Below are 17,993 nucleotides of genomic sequence, written 5' to 3' on the forward strand. Positions count from 1 at the left end.
AGAGTCATTTCCCACCCCCCCTGCCGTTCGTAGGTCAGTCAAGAGCAGGCGTTCACCTCAACGTTACTCACCGACTTTAAACTACATCTTGCTGACAGACAGTCGGGAACCACAGAGCTATGAAGAAACCTTAACAGATGAAAATTCTAGCAAGTGGAAGCTGGCCATGAAGGAGGAGATGGATTCCCTATTAGGAAACAAAACCAGACATGGGATGTGACGGAACTTCCCCCAGGGAAGAAGGCATTGCATAATAAGTGGGTGTACCGGGTAAAGACTGAGCCTGATGGCAGTAAAAGGTACAAGGCCAAACTTGTTGCAAAAGGCTTTCAACAAAATCAAGGCATTGATTACTCTGAGATATTTTCTCCTGTGGTAAAACTCACAACCATTAGGATGGTCCTAGCTATGGTTGCTACCGAAGATCTATTCCTGAAGCAATTAGATGTGAATGCAGCTTTTCTTCATGGAGACCTTGAAGAAGACATATATATGCACCAGCCTGAAGGGTTCGTGGTACAAGGAAAAGAAGATTCAGTTTGTAGACTGAAGAAGAGCTTGTATGGTCTGAAGCAAGCTCCCAGACAATTGTACAATAAGTTTGATAATTAAATGCAAAATGCTGGATACAGTAGATGCCAGACGGATCACTGTTGCTATGTCAGGTACTTTGACCATTTCTATATCATCCTGTTGCTGTATGTGGATGATATGCTTATTGCAAGCGCCATCATTTATGAGATCAATAATCTGAAGAAGCAGATGTTAGAGCACTTTGCAATGAAAGAGTTGGGAGCGGCAAAACAAATCATTGGCATGAGGATTGTTAGAGATCGAGTCAAAGGCACTTTGAGACTTTCACAAGCTGAATATGTGAAAAATGTGCTTAGTAGGTTCAATATGAACAAGGCCAAGCCAGTTGGCACACCTTTAGGCAGTCACTTCAGACTCAGCAAAAATTAATCACCCAAGTCAGAGGAGGAACAAGATTACATGAGTAAGGTTCCTTACGCTTCAGCTATTGGTTCACTTATGTATGCTATGGTCTAACTAGACCAGATATTGCCCATGCAGTGGGAGTTGTAAGCAGATACATGAGTAATCCAGGGAAGGAACATTGAGAAGTTGTGAAGTGGATTTTGAGATATCTAAAAGGCTCTTCAAAAACCTGTTTGTGTTTCTCAGGAAAGAGCCTAGAGGTACAGGGTTATGTTGATGCAGATTTAGCTGGAGACATTGACAGTAGGAAGAGTACTACGGGTTATGTTTATACTCTTGGCGGTACTGCAGTGTCATGGGGTTCTAATTTACAGAAGACAGTTTCTTTGTCCACTGTAGAGGCTGAGTATGTTGCAGTTTCAGAGGTTGCTAAGGAGATGATATGACTGCAGAGTTTCTTGGCGGAATTAGGTAAGGAGGTTCAGAAAGGCACTCTCTACAGTGATAGCCAGAGCGCCATATTCCTAGCTAGAAATCCAGCATTTCAATCTAGGACCAAGCACATTCAGATCAGGTATCACTTTATTCGATCAGTGTTAGATGACAGACAATTACTACTTGAGAAAATTTGTGGAAGCAAAAATCGTGCTAATATGTTAACCAAGGGTGTTACACTTGAGAAACTGAAGTTGTGCTCGACTTCAGTTGGGGGGGTTTTGAGTTGCAGAGGTGGAGGATATCGCGTTAAAGAAAGGGGCGACGCTGTCAATCAATGATTGGAGATGCATTCAGTGTCTCAGTCTCTAAGTGGGAGAATTGTTGAGAATAAGTAGAGTCTGTTCCATTGTTCTTATTAAGAAATTAATTAACTTCTTCTTAATTAATTAATTCTCCTTCCAATCTAATCTCCCGCTTTTCTTTTCCGGACCCACCTTCTTTCTCTCCTATGGAGGGTCCCGCTATCTCCTCTTTCCAGAACAGCTTCCCGCTCTCCCGGCTCCTTGATGGATTTTGCGAATTGAAGCACTGCCTTTAACGGACCGAACAAGAGCTTTAAAAGCTACAGGAAGGCATCGCATGCTGTGTGTGAGGCCTCTTCCTTTGATCGCTGCGCCCCCTTTCTTGGCTTCGGTGTTTGGCTAATGGAAGAGGTGAAAAAAAGGCTTCGTACTGGTTCTTCTCCTCTTCGGTGTGACTCTCGGTTTAGAGAGAGAGAGAGGGGAAGAGAAGAAAAGGAGAAGAGAAAGAAAGAAGAGAGAGAGAGAGAGATGAGAGAGAGAGTTTTTTTTGTAACGTCGAGACACTCGACGGTGTAATTTCCTCGAAGTAATAAAGTCCTCTGCAGCTCCGTGAACGTAGGCAATTTGCCGAACCACGTAAGCAATTTGCAGGCAATTTGCCGAACCACGTAAATTTTGTGTCGTTTCTTGTGGGTGTAATTTTCTCGATCTGTTTTTCATTTTATTGCCGTCGGTTATTATTCTTTCACAACACATTGTACATTCGGACGTTTGTAGCCATCGATTAACTCCGGCCACTTGTCACGCGTCGTGGATCACCGCCAGCCACCCATGTTTGCCGTCATCACCAACACATACTTGCTAATGATGTACCTCAAATACTGTCACAATGTGCAACACCATATTAAAGAACCGATGATAACTTTTGGTCTTTGTAGTCACCAACCATCGTCGACCACTACTGATCAGCCTTCTTCGACCACTGTCGACCGCCATTTCTCAACGCTATTAGTGACTCTACTTGCTAACGATGTATCCCAAATACATTTGTAATGTGCAACGTCGCATTCAATGCTCGACGAGAACTTCCAATCTCTATAGCAGTCGGACGTTGTCGGCCACCACCAATCAATCGCCATAGACCACTGCCAGTCACTCTCACACACCACCGCCGACAACTTATGCTTTCTACCATCATATCTAAAATAAGATCATAATAGATAATGCCGTATTGAAAATCTGATGATAATTTTCCGCGACTATTACTTACAATAGTCGTATTCAAAATATGATGATTGTTTTCAAACTCATAAAGTTATCTATACATTGCATGTAAACACGTGTTGTATTTGATGTAAAATTATAACCCTGCTCTCCTAGTTGTGATAAAATGGTGTGTATTTATAGTGAATTACTTTTATTGGATTAAGTACTGTAGTTTTCTTTATTTTTTTTGAATTTTTCCACGTAAAAAATTTTGGTGTCTTCCCTGCTACTAACACAAAATATAACGGGCAAGAGAAAAGAATAGAGGCCTAGTGATTGAAGGAGAAGATCATTGCAAGCAAATTGGAGGGTCCAACAACATGCTTTTAAATTTAACTCTAATTGTTCATTCATAAATAAATCAATAGCGTCGGAGAGCGTAATATTCACATTTTTATGGGCTTGTGCGGACAAAGCTTCCCGTAAAATAATGGAAGATTTTCATACATACCACTAATTCTTATGTATTTACATATCAAACATCTGAATTTTAATTTTTACATATGTATCATTTTACCTATGAATGAAATCCTATATTTCACTTTTTAAAATTAAAATAGTTATATTTTAGATGTGATATGAAAGGTTTGGGTGAAATTAACGTAAATATGAATTTAAGTGTTGGAGATATAAATACATAAGAATTTCGAGGTATTTATGTAAATGACCCCACCCCCAAGAAGAATCAAAGATGATGTTTGGTCCTTGTTTTATTTGCTGGACTTGGGTCCTATAGATATTTGAATTGAGTCAACTGTCGGATCTTCAACAGTAAATTTATTATTTATTATCGCTTATTCCCAAATTAATTAATAATAATTTTAATTTTCCACCATTTAAAATAATATAATCAGTGCACAATCTTTATTTCAGTTCCTTTTGCTTTTCTTTGAAAAAAAAACATTAAAGGGAGTTATTCGATGAAGTGGTTCAAATAAATGCAATATTTATGAATGATGCCAATACAAAAAAATCTATAAATCGACCCCCACTCTCTTTCACAAGGGGGACTTAAGCGTTCCCGAACTCTGCTGTCGTCATGTCGTCGCCATCGCAAAACCACTGTTGTCTCACCGTCATTTTCACTGGACCACCATCATCTAGTCGCAACCATCATCGGTCCACTGTCATCTGGCCACAACAGTTGTCGTGCCATCATCGTCTAGCACACCGACCGTCAAAGTAATGTCTTCTGGTCGTTGTCGGATCACTGATGTCTGGTCGCCTTCGGTTCATCGCTGTTTGGCTGCCACCTCCACCAGAACACCACTGCGCGGTCACTACCATCATCACCGCCAATCCACTATCATCTAGTCATCGCCACTGTTTTACAATCATTGCTCGACCACCATTACCATTATTGTCAGACCAATGTCGTCTGGTCGTTGCCACTACTAGACCACCAAGCTTGGCCACCACCACCATCACAGCTAGACCATCAACGTCATCATCGCTAGACCACCGCCGTTTAGTTGCTACCACCGTATAACATAAACTTGGCCGACCACCTCCATCACCATCGTCGGACCACTATCGTCCGGTCACTGACATCGCCAAACCACTATTGTTAGGCACCACTGTCACAACCTCCAGACTACCACCGTCTGGCCACCTCCATAATTGAAACAGCATTCCCCGACCACCATAGTCATCAGTACTGTACCATCATTGTTGGGTCATAGTCAACTTCAAATCTCCTCTATCTTGTTACCACCATCCTCGTCAGCAAACATCATCATCAGGTGGTTGCTACCGATGACACTAACATAAGATTTTATGACATATGACATTTATCATCAGAATTCCTTCACAACATCTAGGTCGCTATCACATCTTCAACGTATAGCGTCACCCACCAAGTGAAAGTCTCGTTGATAACTCTCATTTATGTAATACTGCTTATGACTATTCAACAATCTGTATAATTTTATAACTTACATTGTCATAGTGAAATCATTTCAACTGAATTTGGTCATGAGATGTTTATCTATTTCAAGATTTTCACGTAAAAATCTATTGTCACCTCTATCAACTCTTTTATTTATCCATGGGCTGGATTTTTCTACAACACAAACGTCAATATACTCTACCACCACCAATTGGCCAACACATAACAGTAATATTATATTTAAATTAATTAAAACTTATTAATCTTAACATATATCCAATAAATTTAAAATTCTTAATGTTTATTATTTGTAAAATTTAAGAAATTCAAATAAAAAGGAAAAACTATGGTAATATTTCCCTCTCCTATTGGTCCCAAAATCACACCCTCCAACATTCAACATCTGCCACGTGCACATCCGTCCAACTTCACCCCCGCTGCCACACCAGCCGCTACAGCGAACCAAACCGTTCGCTTTCCTCGTTAATGAAGGAAGCCAACTGCCTTTCCCTCTTGCTTTAATATTCGAGCTCGGCCAAGTCTCCCTCGCCGATTCGCAATCAAATCGGCGCAATTAAATGGCCGATCGCGCTTCACGAGACGTCAAACCAACGTTAAAACCTCTCCATGCATCCATGCATGATTCTCAGAATCGAACCATGGCCATCAAACTTGCTTTAGTATTCGCGCTCCTCTTCTCGCACCTCTCCTCCGCCGCCTCATCGTCCATCGCCGACGTTCTCTTAGACATAAAGAGCTCCTTCTCCGAGGACCCTTTCCACCTCCTCGATGACTGGTCGCCCGCGACAAATCCAAATCATTGCAACTGGACCGGAGTCCTCTGCGAAGGCGCCGGCGAAGTGGTTGCTCTAAACCTCTCCTCCGCCGGTCTTTTCGGCGAGGTACCCCCCGCACTCACCCAGCTCACCCAACTCGCCGTCCTCGACCTCTCTGCCAACCACCTCTCCGGCAAAATACCGGCCGAGCTCTCGAGCCTCCGCAGCCTCACTTCGCTTCTACTTTACTCAAACAATCTCTCCGGCGAGATTCCGGCGAGCATCGGAAGGATCGCCGGACTTCGAGTCTTACGCATTGGCAACAACCCCGGCGTTTCCGGTTCTATTCCGGAGGAAATTGGGGATATTCAAAATCTAACGGTTTTGGGTTTAGCTTCTTGTAATTTGACCGGTTTGATTCCGATTTGGTTGAGCCGGCTCATAAATCTCCAGATTTTGAGTTTAAGCATGAACCGGTTTACCGGTCCGATTCCGCCGGAGATTCGTAACCTGCAGGAACTCACCGTGCTCGCACTCGCCGGAAACCAGCTCACCGGCCGTATTCCGCAGGAGCTCGGCGATCTCCTTCAGTTACAAACTTTGCTCCTTGCTAAAAACTCACTGAGCGGTAGGTGAATTAACTCAGCTGCAATACCTTAATGTGATGGCGAACCGGTTGGAGGGTTCAATACCGACATCACTCAGCCGGTTGAGCCGGCTTAGGGTACTGGACCTGTCTACAAACCGGCTCCAAGGCGGGTTTCCAGAGGAAATTGGCGACTTACCGGAACTCAACTTCCTGGTTTTGGCGGGAAACCGGCTCTCCGGTGAGCTGCCGGAAAATATCTGCCGGAGGAGTTCGATTAGTTTGGAGCATCTCATGGCTTCGGACAATAACTTTACGGGCCGTATTCCGGCTACGATCGCTCAATGCATGTCACTCCGGACACTGGATCTTGCCAACAATAGCTTTTCAGGCTACATTCCACCGGAGCTAGGAGTTCTCTCTGAGCTCACTGATCTCACTCTTAATAACAACAGTTTTTCTGGTTTCATTCCCCGAGAATTCGGCAATCTCAGCAAGCTGGAAACTCTAGCTCTGTATCACAATAATCTCATCGGTGGAATCCCGGAGGAAATCGGCTTATTACAGAGCTTAGAAGTGCTGTACCTGTACGAAAACAGGTTCACTGGAGAAATCCCTGCGGCGATCGGTAACTGTTCGAAGTTGCAGATGGTGGATTTTTTTGGAAATCAGTTCACCGGGAGAATCCCGGAAACAGTCGGGCAGTTGACGCAGCTTAATCTGCTCCATCTCCGGCAGAATGCGCTCTCGGGCCATATTCCGGCAACTCTAGGCAATTGCAATGAGCTTACGATTCTTGATCTCGCCGACAATGTTCTCACTGGAGGGATTCCGATGGAGCTGGGCTTTTTAAAATCTCTGGAGAAACTAATGCTTTATAACAATTCGTTGGAAGGAATCATTCCCGATGAGATTTTCGAATGTAAGAATCTCACCAGAGTCAATCTTTCGAATAATCGTTTTAATGGAAGCATCCTTCCTCTTTGCGGCTCGAGTTCTCTCCTCTCCTTCGATCTAACAAACAATTCGTTCAATATCGATATTCCTGCTCATTTGGGGAACTCCGCTCACCTAGAGAGGATACGGCTCGGGAGCAATAGAATTGCTGGGGAAATACCTTCAATGCTCGGGATGATCGAATCGCTGTCGCTACTTGATCTCTCCGACAATCGTCTCTCTGGCGAAATACCGCCGGAGCTTTCGTCTTGCAAGAAACTCACCCACATCGACCTCAACGGTAACCAACTCACTGGAGAGGTTCCGGCGTGGATTGGAGGGTTACCGGATTTGGGAGAGCTGAAGCTATCTTCCAATGGCTTCATTGGTTCTCTGCCTGTTGAGATGTTCAACTGCTCGAAGCTTTTGCGGCTCCAGCTGAATGATAACAATCTTAATGGATCAATCCCGTGGGAAATCGGGAACCTAATTTCCCTCAATGTACTCGATCTCAGTCGCAACCGGTTCTCTGGTAATATCCCAACATCAATTGGGAAACTGAGCAAGATATATGATCTCCGGATGTCAAACAACTTATTCGCCGACGATATTCCGGCGGAGCTCGGAAAACTTTCGGAATTGCAGAGTGCTCTCGACCTCAGCTTCAATAAACTCACGGGCGAAATCCCCCCTTCGCTCGAAACTCTTTACAAGCTAGAATCTCTCAATCTTTCCCATAATTCCATAACCGGCCAAATCCCACACCAGATAGGAAGATTGAGCAGTTTGGTATCCCTAAACCTCTCATACAACAAGCTCGCAGGGAACCTCGACGATTATTTCTCACGGTGGCCGCCAGAATCTTTCGCCGGAAATCTCGCTCTATGCGGACCGCCAATGCAACAATGCCGTAAGGAATATTCTCCATCCAACCACCACAGGCAGTCATCGCCAACAACCGCATCCATCGCCGTCGCCACCGCTCTAGTTACCATCGCCATTTTTTTCCTCACCATGGCTCTCGCCATCGCTATTAAAGGGCGCTTTTCGAGAAAAGCAGTTGAAGTGAACTGCGCCAGCTCGTCGAGCTCCGGGCAAGTGCAGCGCCAGTTAATCAGGAAACGATCCGACCGACGAGATTTCCGACGGGAGACGATCATGGCGGCGACGAACAATCTTAGCGAAGAGTACATAGTCGGCTCCGGAGGCTCTGGATCCGTCTATCGCGCAGAACTCCCCTCCGGCGAAACCGTGGCTGTGAAACGAATCTTCGCGGAAGAAGACAAAGAACCTTTCCTCGCCGACAAAAGCTTCGCGAGAGAGATAAAAACCCTCGGCCGTATTCGTCACAGACATCTCGTTAGACTCCTCGGCTTCTTCTCTGGCGACGGAGGAAACATCCTCATCTATGAGTATATGGAAAATGGGAGCATCTGGGACTGGCTTCACCGACCAAATAAGATGAAAAATAAATTATGCTTCGGAGCTCGGCTCAAAATTGCTATCGGTTTCGCCAAAGGAGTTGAATATCTTCACCATGATTGTGTCCCGAAGATCATCCACAGAGACATCAAGTCCAGCAATGTCCTCCTCGACGCCGACATGGAAGCCCACCTTGGTGACTTCGGCCTCGCCAAACCCCTCGTCGCCGAATCTGCCGGCCAATTCGAGTCCGCATCCGTCTTTGCCGGCTCCTATGGCTACGTCGCTCCAGGCAAGTAACAAAAATCCAAATTCTAACCCTACCTTTTTTAGCAACATTTACTCAACCTGCTTGGTCAAATACCGCAGAATACGCCTACACCATGAAAGCTACAGAGAAGAGCGATGTTTATAGCATGGGGATAGTTCTAATGGAGCTTGTGACTGGTTTGATGCCGACTGATCAGAGATTTGGTGGAGACATTGATATGGTGAGATGGATTGAGATGAGCATGGGATCGTTGGAGGAAGTGGTCGATCCTTCCCTTAAGCCTCTGGCTGCCGGAGAGGAATCGGCTGCCATCGATTTGTTAGATATAGCTCTTCAGTGTGTGAGGATGACTCCGGCGGAGCGGCCAACAGCGAGGAAGGTGGCTGATGTTCTTACAAATGTGGCTTTAAAGAAGCAGAGAATGGGCAATGGGAAGAAGACTAGAGTAGACTGATTCTGAATGAACAGAAAAAAAGGTATTTTTTTGTGTTCATTTAATAGTGTTGAATGTTGGGAACTTTCAAATTTGGTCGGTTGAAGCTATAATTAAAATTCGAATTTCACGCATTGAAATTTATTTCATTTGATGCGTTCCTTAATTCTATGGTTTGATCTTTGAGTTTGACGAGCAAACATTTCCCATCAAATTCAGTAATATGTTGAAGTTATTTGCTCGGGTGATTAGATCACCGGATGTCACCCGGTTGCCCACTTTATTTGATTCCTTCTGAAAGTTTGGTTGATTGTAATGTGATTTTTGGATTATGCCTCTCTGTTGAGCAAAAATCTGCATGGACAGTCTCACAACTGTTTTTCCTTCAAACTCAAAAAATCCAATTTACTAGCTAAATTCCCCTTTCGACCGGCTGCTTCATCACCTGTGGGGCTTACAGTCGGCCCACAATTTGTTAATCGATCAGTCATCCAGTCAAAGAATGAAAACTCAAATTTTAGTGAACCTTCAACCTATTGCTCTAGACCAGCGTACCTCTTTACATTTTTGCTGACTTTTGATAAGGGGGAAAAAAGATCCATGAAATGCTTTATTTTGGCAATAGCAAGTGTTCGAGAAGAAGTGTAAAATGTTTAGATCAAATCGGAGCAGCCTTTAATTCTTTCGGAGCCGTTGGAAGCAGATTAGTGAGCGTCCGAATCTGCACGATTTTCCACTTGAATCTTCATGCGTTCAGTATGTTATATTTGATGCTAAGAAACCCAAATCATTAGGGGCCAACCATTTTTCCAGGCTTCATAGAATTAACTGGTCTCTGCCATTTTGATTTTGGAGTTACCTCAAAATCTTATCTTCCACCCTCTCACCGACCTTCCTCAAGCCATCCGAGCACTCCTCTCATATCTGAAACCATGGAGATAAAAAATCTAGAGTTATCAAATCTGCAGCTTTATGTTATCCAAACCGGCTTCTGTGCAAAACTAAGTTAAAACAGGGAAAATTTGCATATCTACCACTCAATTTACACTTAGATTTACCTACATACCACTCAACTTATACTTGGACCTACATCGCTATATTATTTTTGTGATCCACCGACAGACTACCCTCTGCTAGGTCATCTGTCTCCGGTCGTCCATTTCCAGTCAGGAAAGATTTATAGAACACCCAATCCTTTTGAGTTAAACTCCATGGATATTTAATTGTTCCAGCTAGAGGGCTCCAAACCCATATAACCACATTATGTTCTTCCAAGCTTACTCTATGCTACACATGAACAATAATGTTTTGAATTTCTCTGTGAGAGATCAGGTCAAGGCTTGGCGAGGTCAAGGAGCTCTTGCATGTCGGTGACCACTTGTTATTTGGGGAACTCGAACTTGGGTAGAAAAACCGACAATGATGCCATGGACGTCCGATCGGTAAAAATCCCCAAAGGGCTAGTCACAAGACTTTTCTTACAATGAGCTCAAGTCTCGTAGTTCGGATCAGACAAACATCCAGAGACGATTCCTTGCTCAGTAGCGACAAGCTTTGTGAAGAGTACGATGACAATCATCCTGGAGAAGAGTCTAGGCGGCCTCCTCTGATAGAGAGGGGACCTAACCTAAGGAGGAGGTTCCACCGAACAAACAAGAACATATGCAAGTAAAAGGTTAGAACCGTGCTCCTATGGCCTAGAGACGATTCTTCACCTGACATTGACAAGCTCCGCGAGGGATGTACGACAATTTTATTTGACTCCAGAGAAGATTCACCACTCTACAGTGATAAGCTCCGCGAGGGGTGTAAGACAATCATCTTCGGCCCCATAGACGTTTTTGCACCTGGCAACGACAAACTCAACAAAGATTCACCACCCTACGGTGTACGACTAGCATCTTTGGCCCCAGAGACAATTCGCTTTGTACAACGATCATCTTTGACAACAAAGATGACTCTCCACCTGGCAGCGACAAACTCCGTAAGGGGTGTAACTTGAGTTGGACAAACATCATATCCAAAAAATCCACAAACTTAAACAATAATCTTCTAAAAAAAATGTACTCATCAAAGGTTAATGAAATGACTATTAAATAAACTAAGTTAAGGGCTAAGGAAAGAATATCTTTTCTGTATTCATGGGTTTCTCATTCTTATTGAAGCTTTGTCTCCAAAAAAAAAAAAAAAACTAAAGGGATTCATGTATAGACTGAAAGGGTCACCATACTCGTCAGACTAAATGAACTGTCGTCAGAATCTGCCAACTTTTTCCCCGACGACCTACTTTTCCTCCAACAACCGACTTCTTCCTTTGACCTGCCACCAGAACCTGACGACTCCCCTGACTAGAAAACTCCATAATAATAAATACAGAAGATGATGACAAAGATACCAAAATCAACAAAGATTTTGGCCCCAGAGACAATTCGCTACTCGACAACGACAATCTCCACGAAGGGTTGTACAACGATCATCTTTGACAACAAAGATGACTCTCCACCTGGCAGCGACAAACTCCGTAAGGGGTGTAACTTGAGTTGGACAAACATCATATCCAAAAAATCCACAAACTTAAACAATAATCTTCTAAAAAAAATGTACTCATCAAAGGTTAATGAAATGGCTATTAAATAAACTAAGTTAAGGGCTAAGGAAAGAATATCTTTTCTGTATTCATGGGTTTCTCATTCTTATTGAAGCTTTGTCTCCAAAAAGAAAAAAAAAACTAAAGGGATTCATGTATAGACTGAAAGGGTCACCATACTCGTCAGGCTAAATGAACTGTCGTCAGAATCTGCCAACTTTTTCCCCGACGACCTACTTTTCCTCCAACAACCGACTTCTTCCTTTGACCTGCCACCAGAACCTGACGACTCCCCTGACTAGAAAACTCCATAATAATAAATCCAGAAGATGATGACAAAGATACCAAAATCAACAAAGATTTTGGCCCCAGAGACAATTCGCTACTCGACAACGACAATCTCCACGAAGGGTTGTACAACGATCATCTTTGACAACAAAGATGACTCTCCACCTGGCAGCGACAAACTCCGTAAGGGGTGTAACTTGAGTTGGACAAACATCATATCCAAAAAATCCACAAACTTAAACAATAATCTTCTAAAAAAAATGTACTCATCAAAGGTTAATGAAATGGCTATTAAATAAACTAAGTTAAGGGCTAAGGAAAGAATATCTTTTCTGTATTCATGGGTTTCTCATTCTTATTGAAGCTTTGTCTCCAAAAAGAAAAAAAAAACTAAAGGGATTCATGTATAGACTGAAAGGGTCACCATACTCGTCAGGCTAAATGAACTGTCGTCAGAATCTGCCAACTTTTTCCCCGACAACCTACTTTTCCTCCAACAACCGACTTCTTCCTTTGACCTGCCACCAGAACCTGACGACTCCCCTGACTAGAAAACTCCATAATAATAAATACAGAAGATGATGACAAAGATACCAAAATCAACAAAGATTTTGGCCCCAGAGACAATTCGCTACTCGACAACGACAATCTCCACGAAGGGTTGTACAACGATCATCTTTGACAACAAAGATGACTCTCCACCTGGCAGCGACAAACTCCGTAAGGGGTGTAACTTGAGTTGGACAAACATCATATCCAAAAAATCCACAAACTTAAACAATAATCTTCTAAAAAAAATGTACTCATCAAAGGTTAATGAAATGGCTATTAAATAAACTAAGTTAAGGGCTAAGGAAAGAATATCTTTTCTGTATTCATGGGTTTCTCATTCTTATTGAAGCTTTGTCTCCAAAAAGAAAAAAAAAACTAAAGGGATTCATGTATAGACTGAAAGGGTCACCATACTCGTCAGGCTAAATGAACTGTCGTCAGAATCTGCCAACTTTTTCCCCGACAACCTACTTTTCCTCCAACAACCGACTTCTTCCTTTGACCTGCCACCAGAACCTGACGACTCCCCTGACTAGAAAACTCCATAATAATAAATACAGAAGATGATGACAAAGATACCAAAATCAACAAAGATTTTGGCCCCAGAGACAATTCGCTACTCGACAACGACAATCTCCACGAAGGGTTGTACAACGATCATCTTTGACAACAAAGATGACTCTCCACCTGGCAGCGACAAACTCCGTAAGGGGTGTAACTTGAGTTGGACAAACATCATATCCAAAAAATCCACAAACTTAAACAATAATCTTCTAAAAAAAATGTACTCATCAAAGGTTAATGAAATGGCTATTAAATAAACTAAGTTAAGGGCTAAGGAAAGAATATCTTTTCTGTATTCATGGGTTTCTCATTCTTATTGAAGCTTTGTCTCCAAAAAGAAAAAAAAAACTAAAGGGATTCATGTATAGACTGAAAGGGTCACCATACTCGTCAGGCTAAATGAACTGTCGTCAGAATCTGCCAACTTTTTCCCCGACAACCTACTTTTCCTCCAACAACCGACTTCTTCCTTTGACCTGCCACCAGAACCTGACGACTCCCCTGACTAGAAAACTCCATAATAATAAATACAGAAGATGATGACAAAGATACCAAAATCAACAAAGATTTTGGCCCCAGAGACAATTCGCTACTCGACAACGACAATCTCCACGAAGGGTTGTACAACGATCATCTTTGACAACAAAGATGACTCTCCACCTGGCAGCGACAAACTCCGTAAGGGGTGTAACTTGAGTTGGACAAACATCATATCCAAAAAATCCACAAACTTAAACAATAATCTTCTAAAAAAAATGTACTCATCAAAGGTTAATGAAATGGCTATTAAATAAACTAAGTTAAGGGCTAAGGAAAGAATATCTTTTCTGTATTCATGGGTTTCTCATTCTTATTGAAGCTTTGTCTCCAAAAAGAAAAAAAAAACTAAAGGGATTCATGTATAGACTGAAAGGGTCACCATACTCGTCAGGCTAAATGAACTGTCGTCAGAATCTGCCAACTTTTTCCCCGACAACCTACTTTTCCTCCAACAACCGACTTCTTCCTTTGACCTGCCACCAGAACCTGACGACTCCCCTGACTAGAAAACTCCATAATAATAAATACAGAAGATGATGACAAAGATACCAAAATCAACAAAGATTTTGGCCCCAGAGACAATTCGCTACTCGACAACGACAATCTCCACGAAGGGTTGTACAACGATCACTGTAGTTAAGTAGCTTCATTGGTATATAAATAAGTATAAATAAGTTAAGAGAGCTAGAGAAGAGGAGAACATCTTGGGCCTTGTATCAAGGTGTCGCTTGTGAGGGAGGCCATAGAAGGAAGATGAGGGCTCATCTCTATGTATAAGCTATGTATTCTCCATTTCTTTTGCCTTAGTGAAATATTTGATTGATTCCCTCTCGTGGACGTAGATCCAGTTGGATCGAACCACGTAAACGATCTGTGTTTGCTTGTGTTCTTTTTCGTCTAATTTCTATGTCAGGAAGTACATATCTCACAACACACACACACACACACACATATATATATATATATATATATATATATATTGATATTTAGGTGTTAGATGTAAATAGACAAGAATTGAGTGGTATGTATGTAAACCTTCCTATAATTTTTGCTTGAAGAACCAATGACGGACACTTCTTTTTTATTTTCATGATAGATATTGAATAGCGCATCATCATATTCATCGTAAGAACAACATTGACATCAATCAGAAAGCCATGGGCTTATTTTTTAGGGCCATTTACATACATAGCACACAATTCTGATGTATTTACATATCTCACACCTAAAGTTACATATTTACACACATAACAATAATTAATAAGATGCAAAGTCTTACCTGATTGATTAATAGCAGAAGAAAACTCCTCATTGATAGAGAAATCTATCCTCTTCTGCCATTCCAAACAACTCTCCACCATCTTTCTTAGCTCAGAAAGTTCACTCTGTATTTGTGCAAAACCATCTCTCATATCATTCATAGCATCCTCGTCCTATCACATCACAAAACCATAGAGGAACTCAAAAAAATGTTAATTTCATCCAATTTCTTCAAAAAAAAGTTACTTATTTTAAACATATTAGTCAGGAAACTATATCATACTTTCCCGCTTGCCGACGAATTTTGCAAAAATGATCCAAAAGGATCTTGATCTGAAAAATCCTCATAATTTCGTCTCCACATTATTTCTTTTTCTTCTTCTTCTTCACACCCTTCTCTTCCCTTATCATCATACTGCAAACCTTTTTTTTCTATAAATGACATAATCAACTGATTCAATTTGTGAGATAACTCGCCAGCAAGGAAATTCGAAACAGTTTTCCTGAACATGAATCAGTCCAAGCATCAGAACCAGGAAGAAAATTCTCATAAATTCTACGACAAACATAAAAAAGTAATCTGCCAACTGTACCTGTCATGAAGCTCTCGAATTTCTACGTTTTCGGCTAAACTCTGCTCGAATAACCAGTTAGAGCGCGCGAAATTCTCAGTTTCCTCTATCAAAATCTCTCTTTGACAGATTTGCAATGGAATGTAATATTTAAAGTTTGGGTGGCTAAAATGTTATGCTCAATGTTTTGAGTGGTAAGTATGTTAGAACCCCAAATATTTATGTGCATAACATTAATTTTTTCTATTTACAATACAATAATCACATCACTTTTTCGACAAACTGAATCATTGTCTTCTTATACATAAGTTTTGGATTTGATATAAGTGCAAAACATGGATTGTAGCAGTACGGCAAGAAAATGACTTGGGAGATTTTTCATGGATTAAACGACAAGCTGGACACCTGTAAGCTCGTTTTCGGTGACTGCATCAACCACTCAACCGGTTGGTCCTACCTGGTCGAACACCCCCTCAGTCGTCCTCCTTGATTCGGCCTAATTCTACTAGGCCTAGGTCCACTCGGCCTAACTTCACCCGGTCTAATTTCACGTGGCATGCTTCACGCGACCAACTTCACCCAACCTGCTTCCACCGGCTATTTTTTCAACTAGCTGAAGACCAAAGCCCAGATCCAACAATTGATGAGGTACGAAGCAGTATGCACTACCACAAAAGACTAAAATGCCCAGCAATAACCTCCTTAAAGCGAGGGTAAATATGTAATATTGTATTTCTCTCTCTTTGTGCTTCTATAAATTGAGGACACCTGATATCTTAAAATGATCCCTAAGCTCTCTCTTTTAAGGGAGCTCACTCTCTTTCTCCTCTCATTTGTAATCGTACTTTGTGTAAAATAATAGGAGCGAAAAAGCCAGGAAAAACCCCTCTTTGCCCCTGCAAGGCAAGCCCCCCTCCCCTCTCTCTCCTCTCGAGTTTCACGCATTATTCTTGGGCACGATAAAAAAGACTGATTTGAACTCAAGGGTAGTGTTGTTAAAACATTTAATATCTTTTGTTAGGCATTAAATGTATGGATAAGTGTGAGAGACTGTAAATATCTAATCCAAAATTATAATTTTAAGAAAAAATCTAATATCTAAAGCTGAATGAAACCACCTGTATCCTCCCGAGGAAAGGGAATCCAGAGACTCTCTGTTCTTCAGCAAGCTCCGCGATCTCTCTCAGCCTCTCCTCTTTCATCCTCATCACCAACCCCTCCATCTCCTTCCTTCCCCTCACCCTCACAACTTTCCCTCCGCAGCCGACCGCAACAAATTCGCCGCCGTCAACCCATTCTGAAACTTCTCTTTAGCCCCCGCCATCAATTCCATCTCGTCGTTCGATGAAGACGTCCAAGACGACATCTTAAGACTCATCGACCTCACCATCTTCCCAACCCCTTTTCTCTCCCTCTCGTTCTGCGCATCCGACCCGCCGAACACCAGCTCCGCCGCGAGGACTGACCTTGGCCTCCATCTCCCTCCACATCTGTATCAGAGACAAGGCGCGAAGATTGGAGAGAGCAGAGAACTCGGCTTCATGACTCTGTCATTCGATGGTGGCGATCATCTCACAGGCATGTCGTCTGTCCCACCGATCGAGGATCGGCGATTGTCTCCGGCAAGCTCCTGTCGCCGGCAAGCAGAGATCGTCGACGGGCATTCAGGAAACGGAGAACGCCATGGAAGAATTAAAATTGAGGGCCTGTTTGGGGCAGCTTAAATGTGCGGCGGCGTTTTTAAAAACGCCGCCATAGTGTTTGGGTATCGCTTTTGGCCTGCGTTTTTCGAAACATCTTTTTTCAATTACACTACCGAGTATATCCCCGTATATCCCCGTGATCCGTGTTTGGGCTTCATTTTCTTACTCCGCTACCCTCAGCACGCAGCCGACACCTTTTTTCGAACATACGGCGTCGATCCCGCCGTCGATCCTGCCGCCGTCGCTCCGCAGGTAACAAAACTCGCTTTCATCGCCCGGCTCCTCCCTCTTTTCCCCTATTTCACCGAGAGATTTCACTCGATCAATCTGTTTGGAAGTGTTTGGTGGCTAAAAAACATATATCTGGTTTGGATATGCAAGTAGATCCGATAAAAATGTAGATCCATTGTTATTGTGATATGTTTGAAGCATCCAGAGAGTTTTCTTCTCCATTCCCCATCCCTACCTTTCTTCAAACAGTGTTTATTCCGATTTTTTTTTTCGTGTTTTGTTCGTATGGTTTCCATGCTATTCAAAGTTATTGATTCGTTAAGGGTATTTTGTGAGTCTAGAAGATATTGATGCAATGCTCTATTCAAAGTTGACGCTAGCAGCTATTGCTGCAATGCTCTGTCCCTTCCATTTGGTATTTATATTTTGTTGAATAATT

At 42.4% G+C, this 17,993-nt stretch overlaps 1 protein-coding gene across 1 annotated transcript; it reads left to right on the top strand.

Annotated features, from left to right (window-relative positions):
• Window positions 1-5,213: 5,213 nt before the first annotated feature.
• On the top strand, window positions 5,214-9,520 carry LOC110030838 (LRR receptor-like serine/threonine-protein kinase GSO1). The gene is given in 3 exon segments (XM_020733768.1): window positions 5,214-6,238; window positions 6,240-8,845; window positions 8,923-9,520. Coding segments are annotated over 3 exon segments (3,789 nt in total). The 5' UTR covers window positions 5,214-5,411; the 3' UTR covers window positions 9,279-9,520.
• The last annotated feature ends 8,473 nt before the right edge of the window (window positions 9,521-17,993 follow it).

This window comes from Phalaenopsis equestris, unplaced genomic scaffold (genome assembly GCF_001263595.1).
Source record: "Phalaenopsis equestris unplaced genomic scaffold, ASM126359v1 Scaffold000761, whole genome shotgun sequence".
NCBI classification, from domain to species: Eukaryota; Viridiplantae; Streptophyta; class Magnoliopsida; order Asparagales; family Orchidaceae; genus Phalaenopsis; species Phalaenopsis equestris.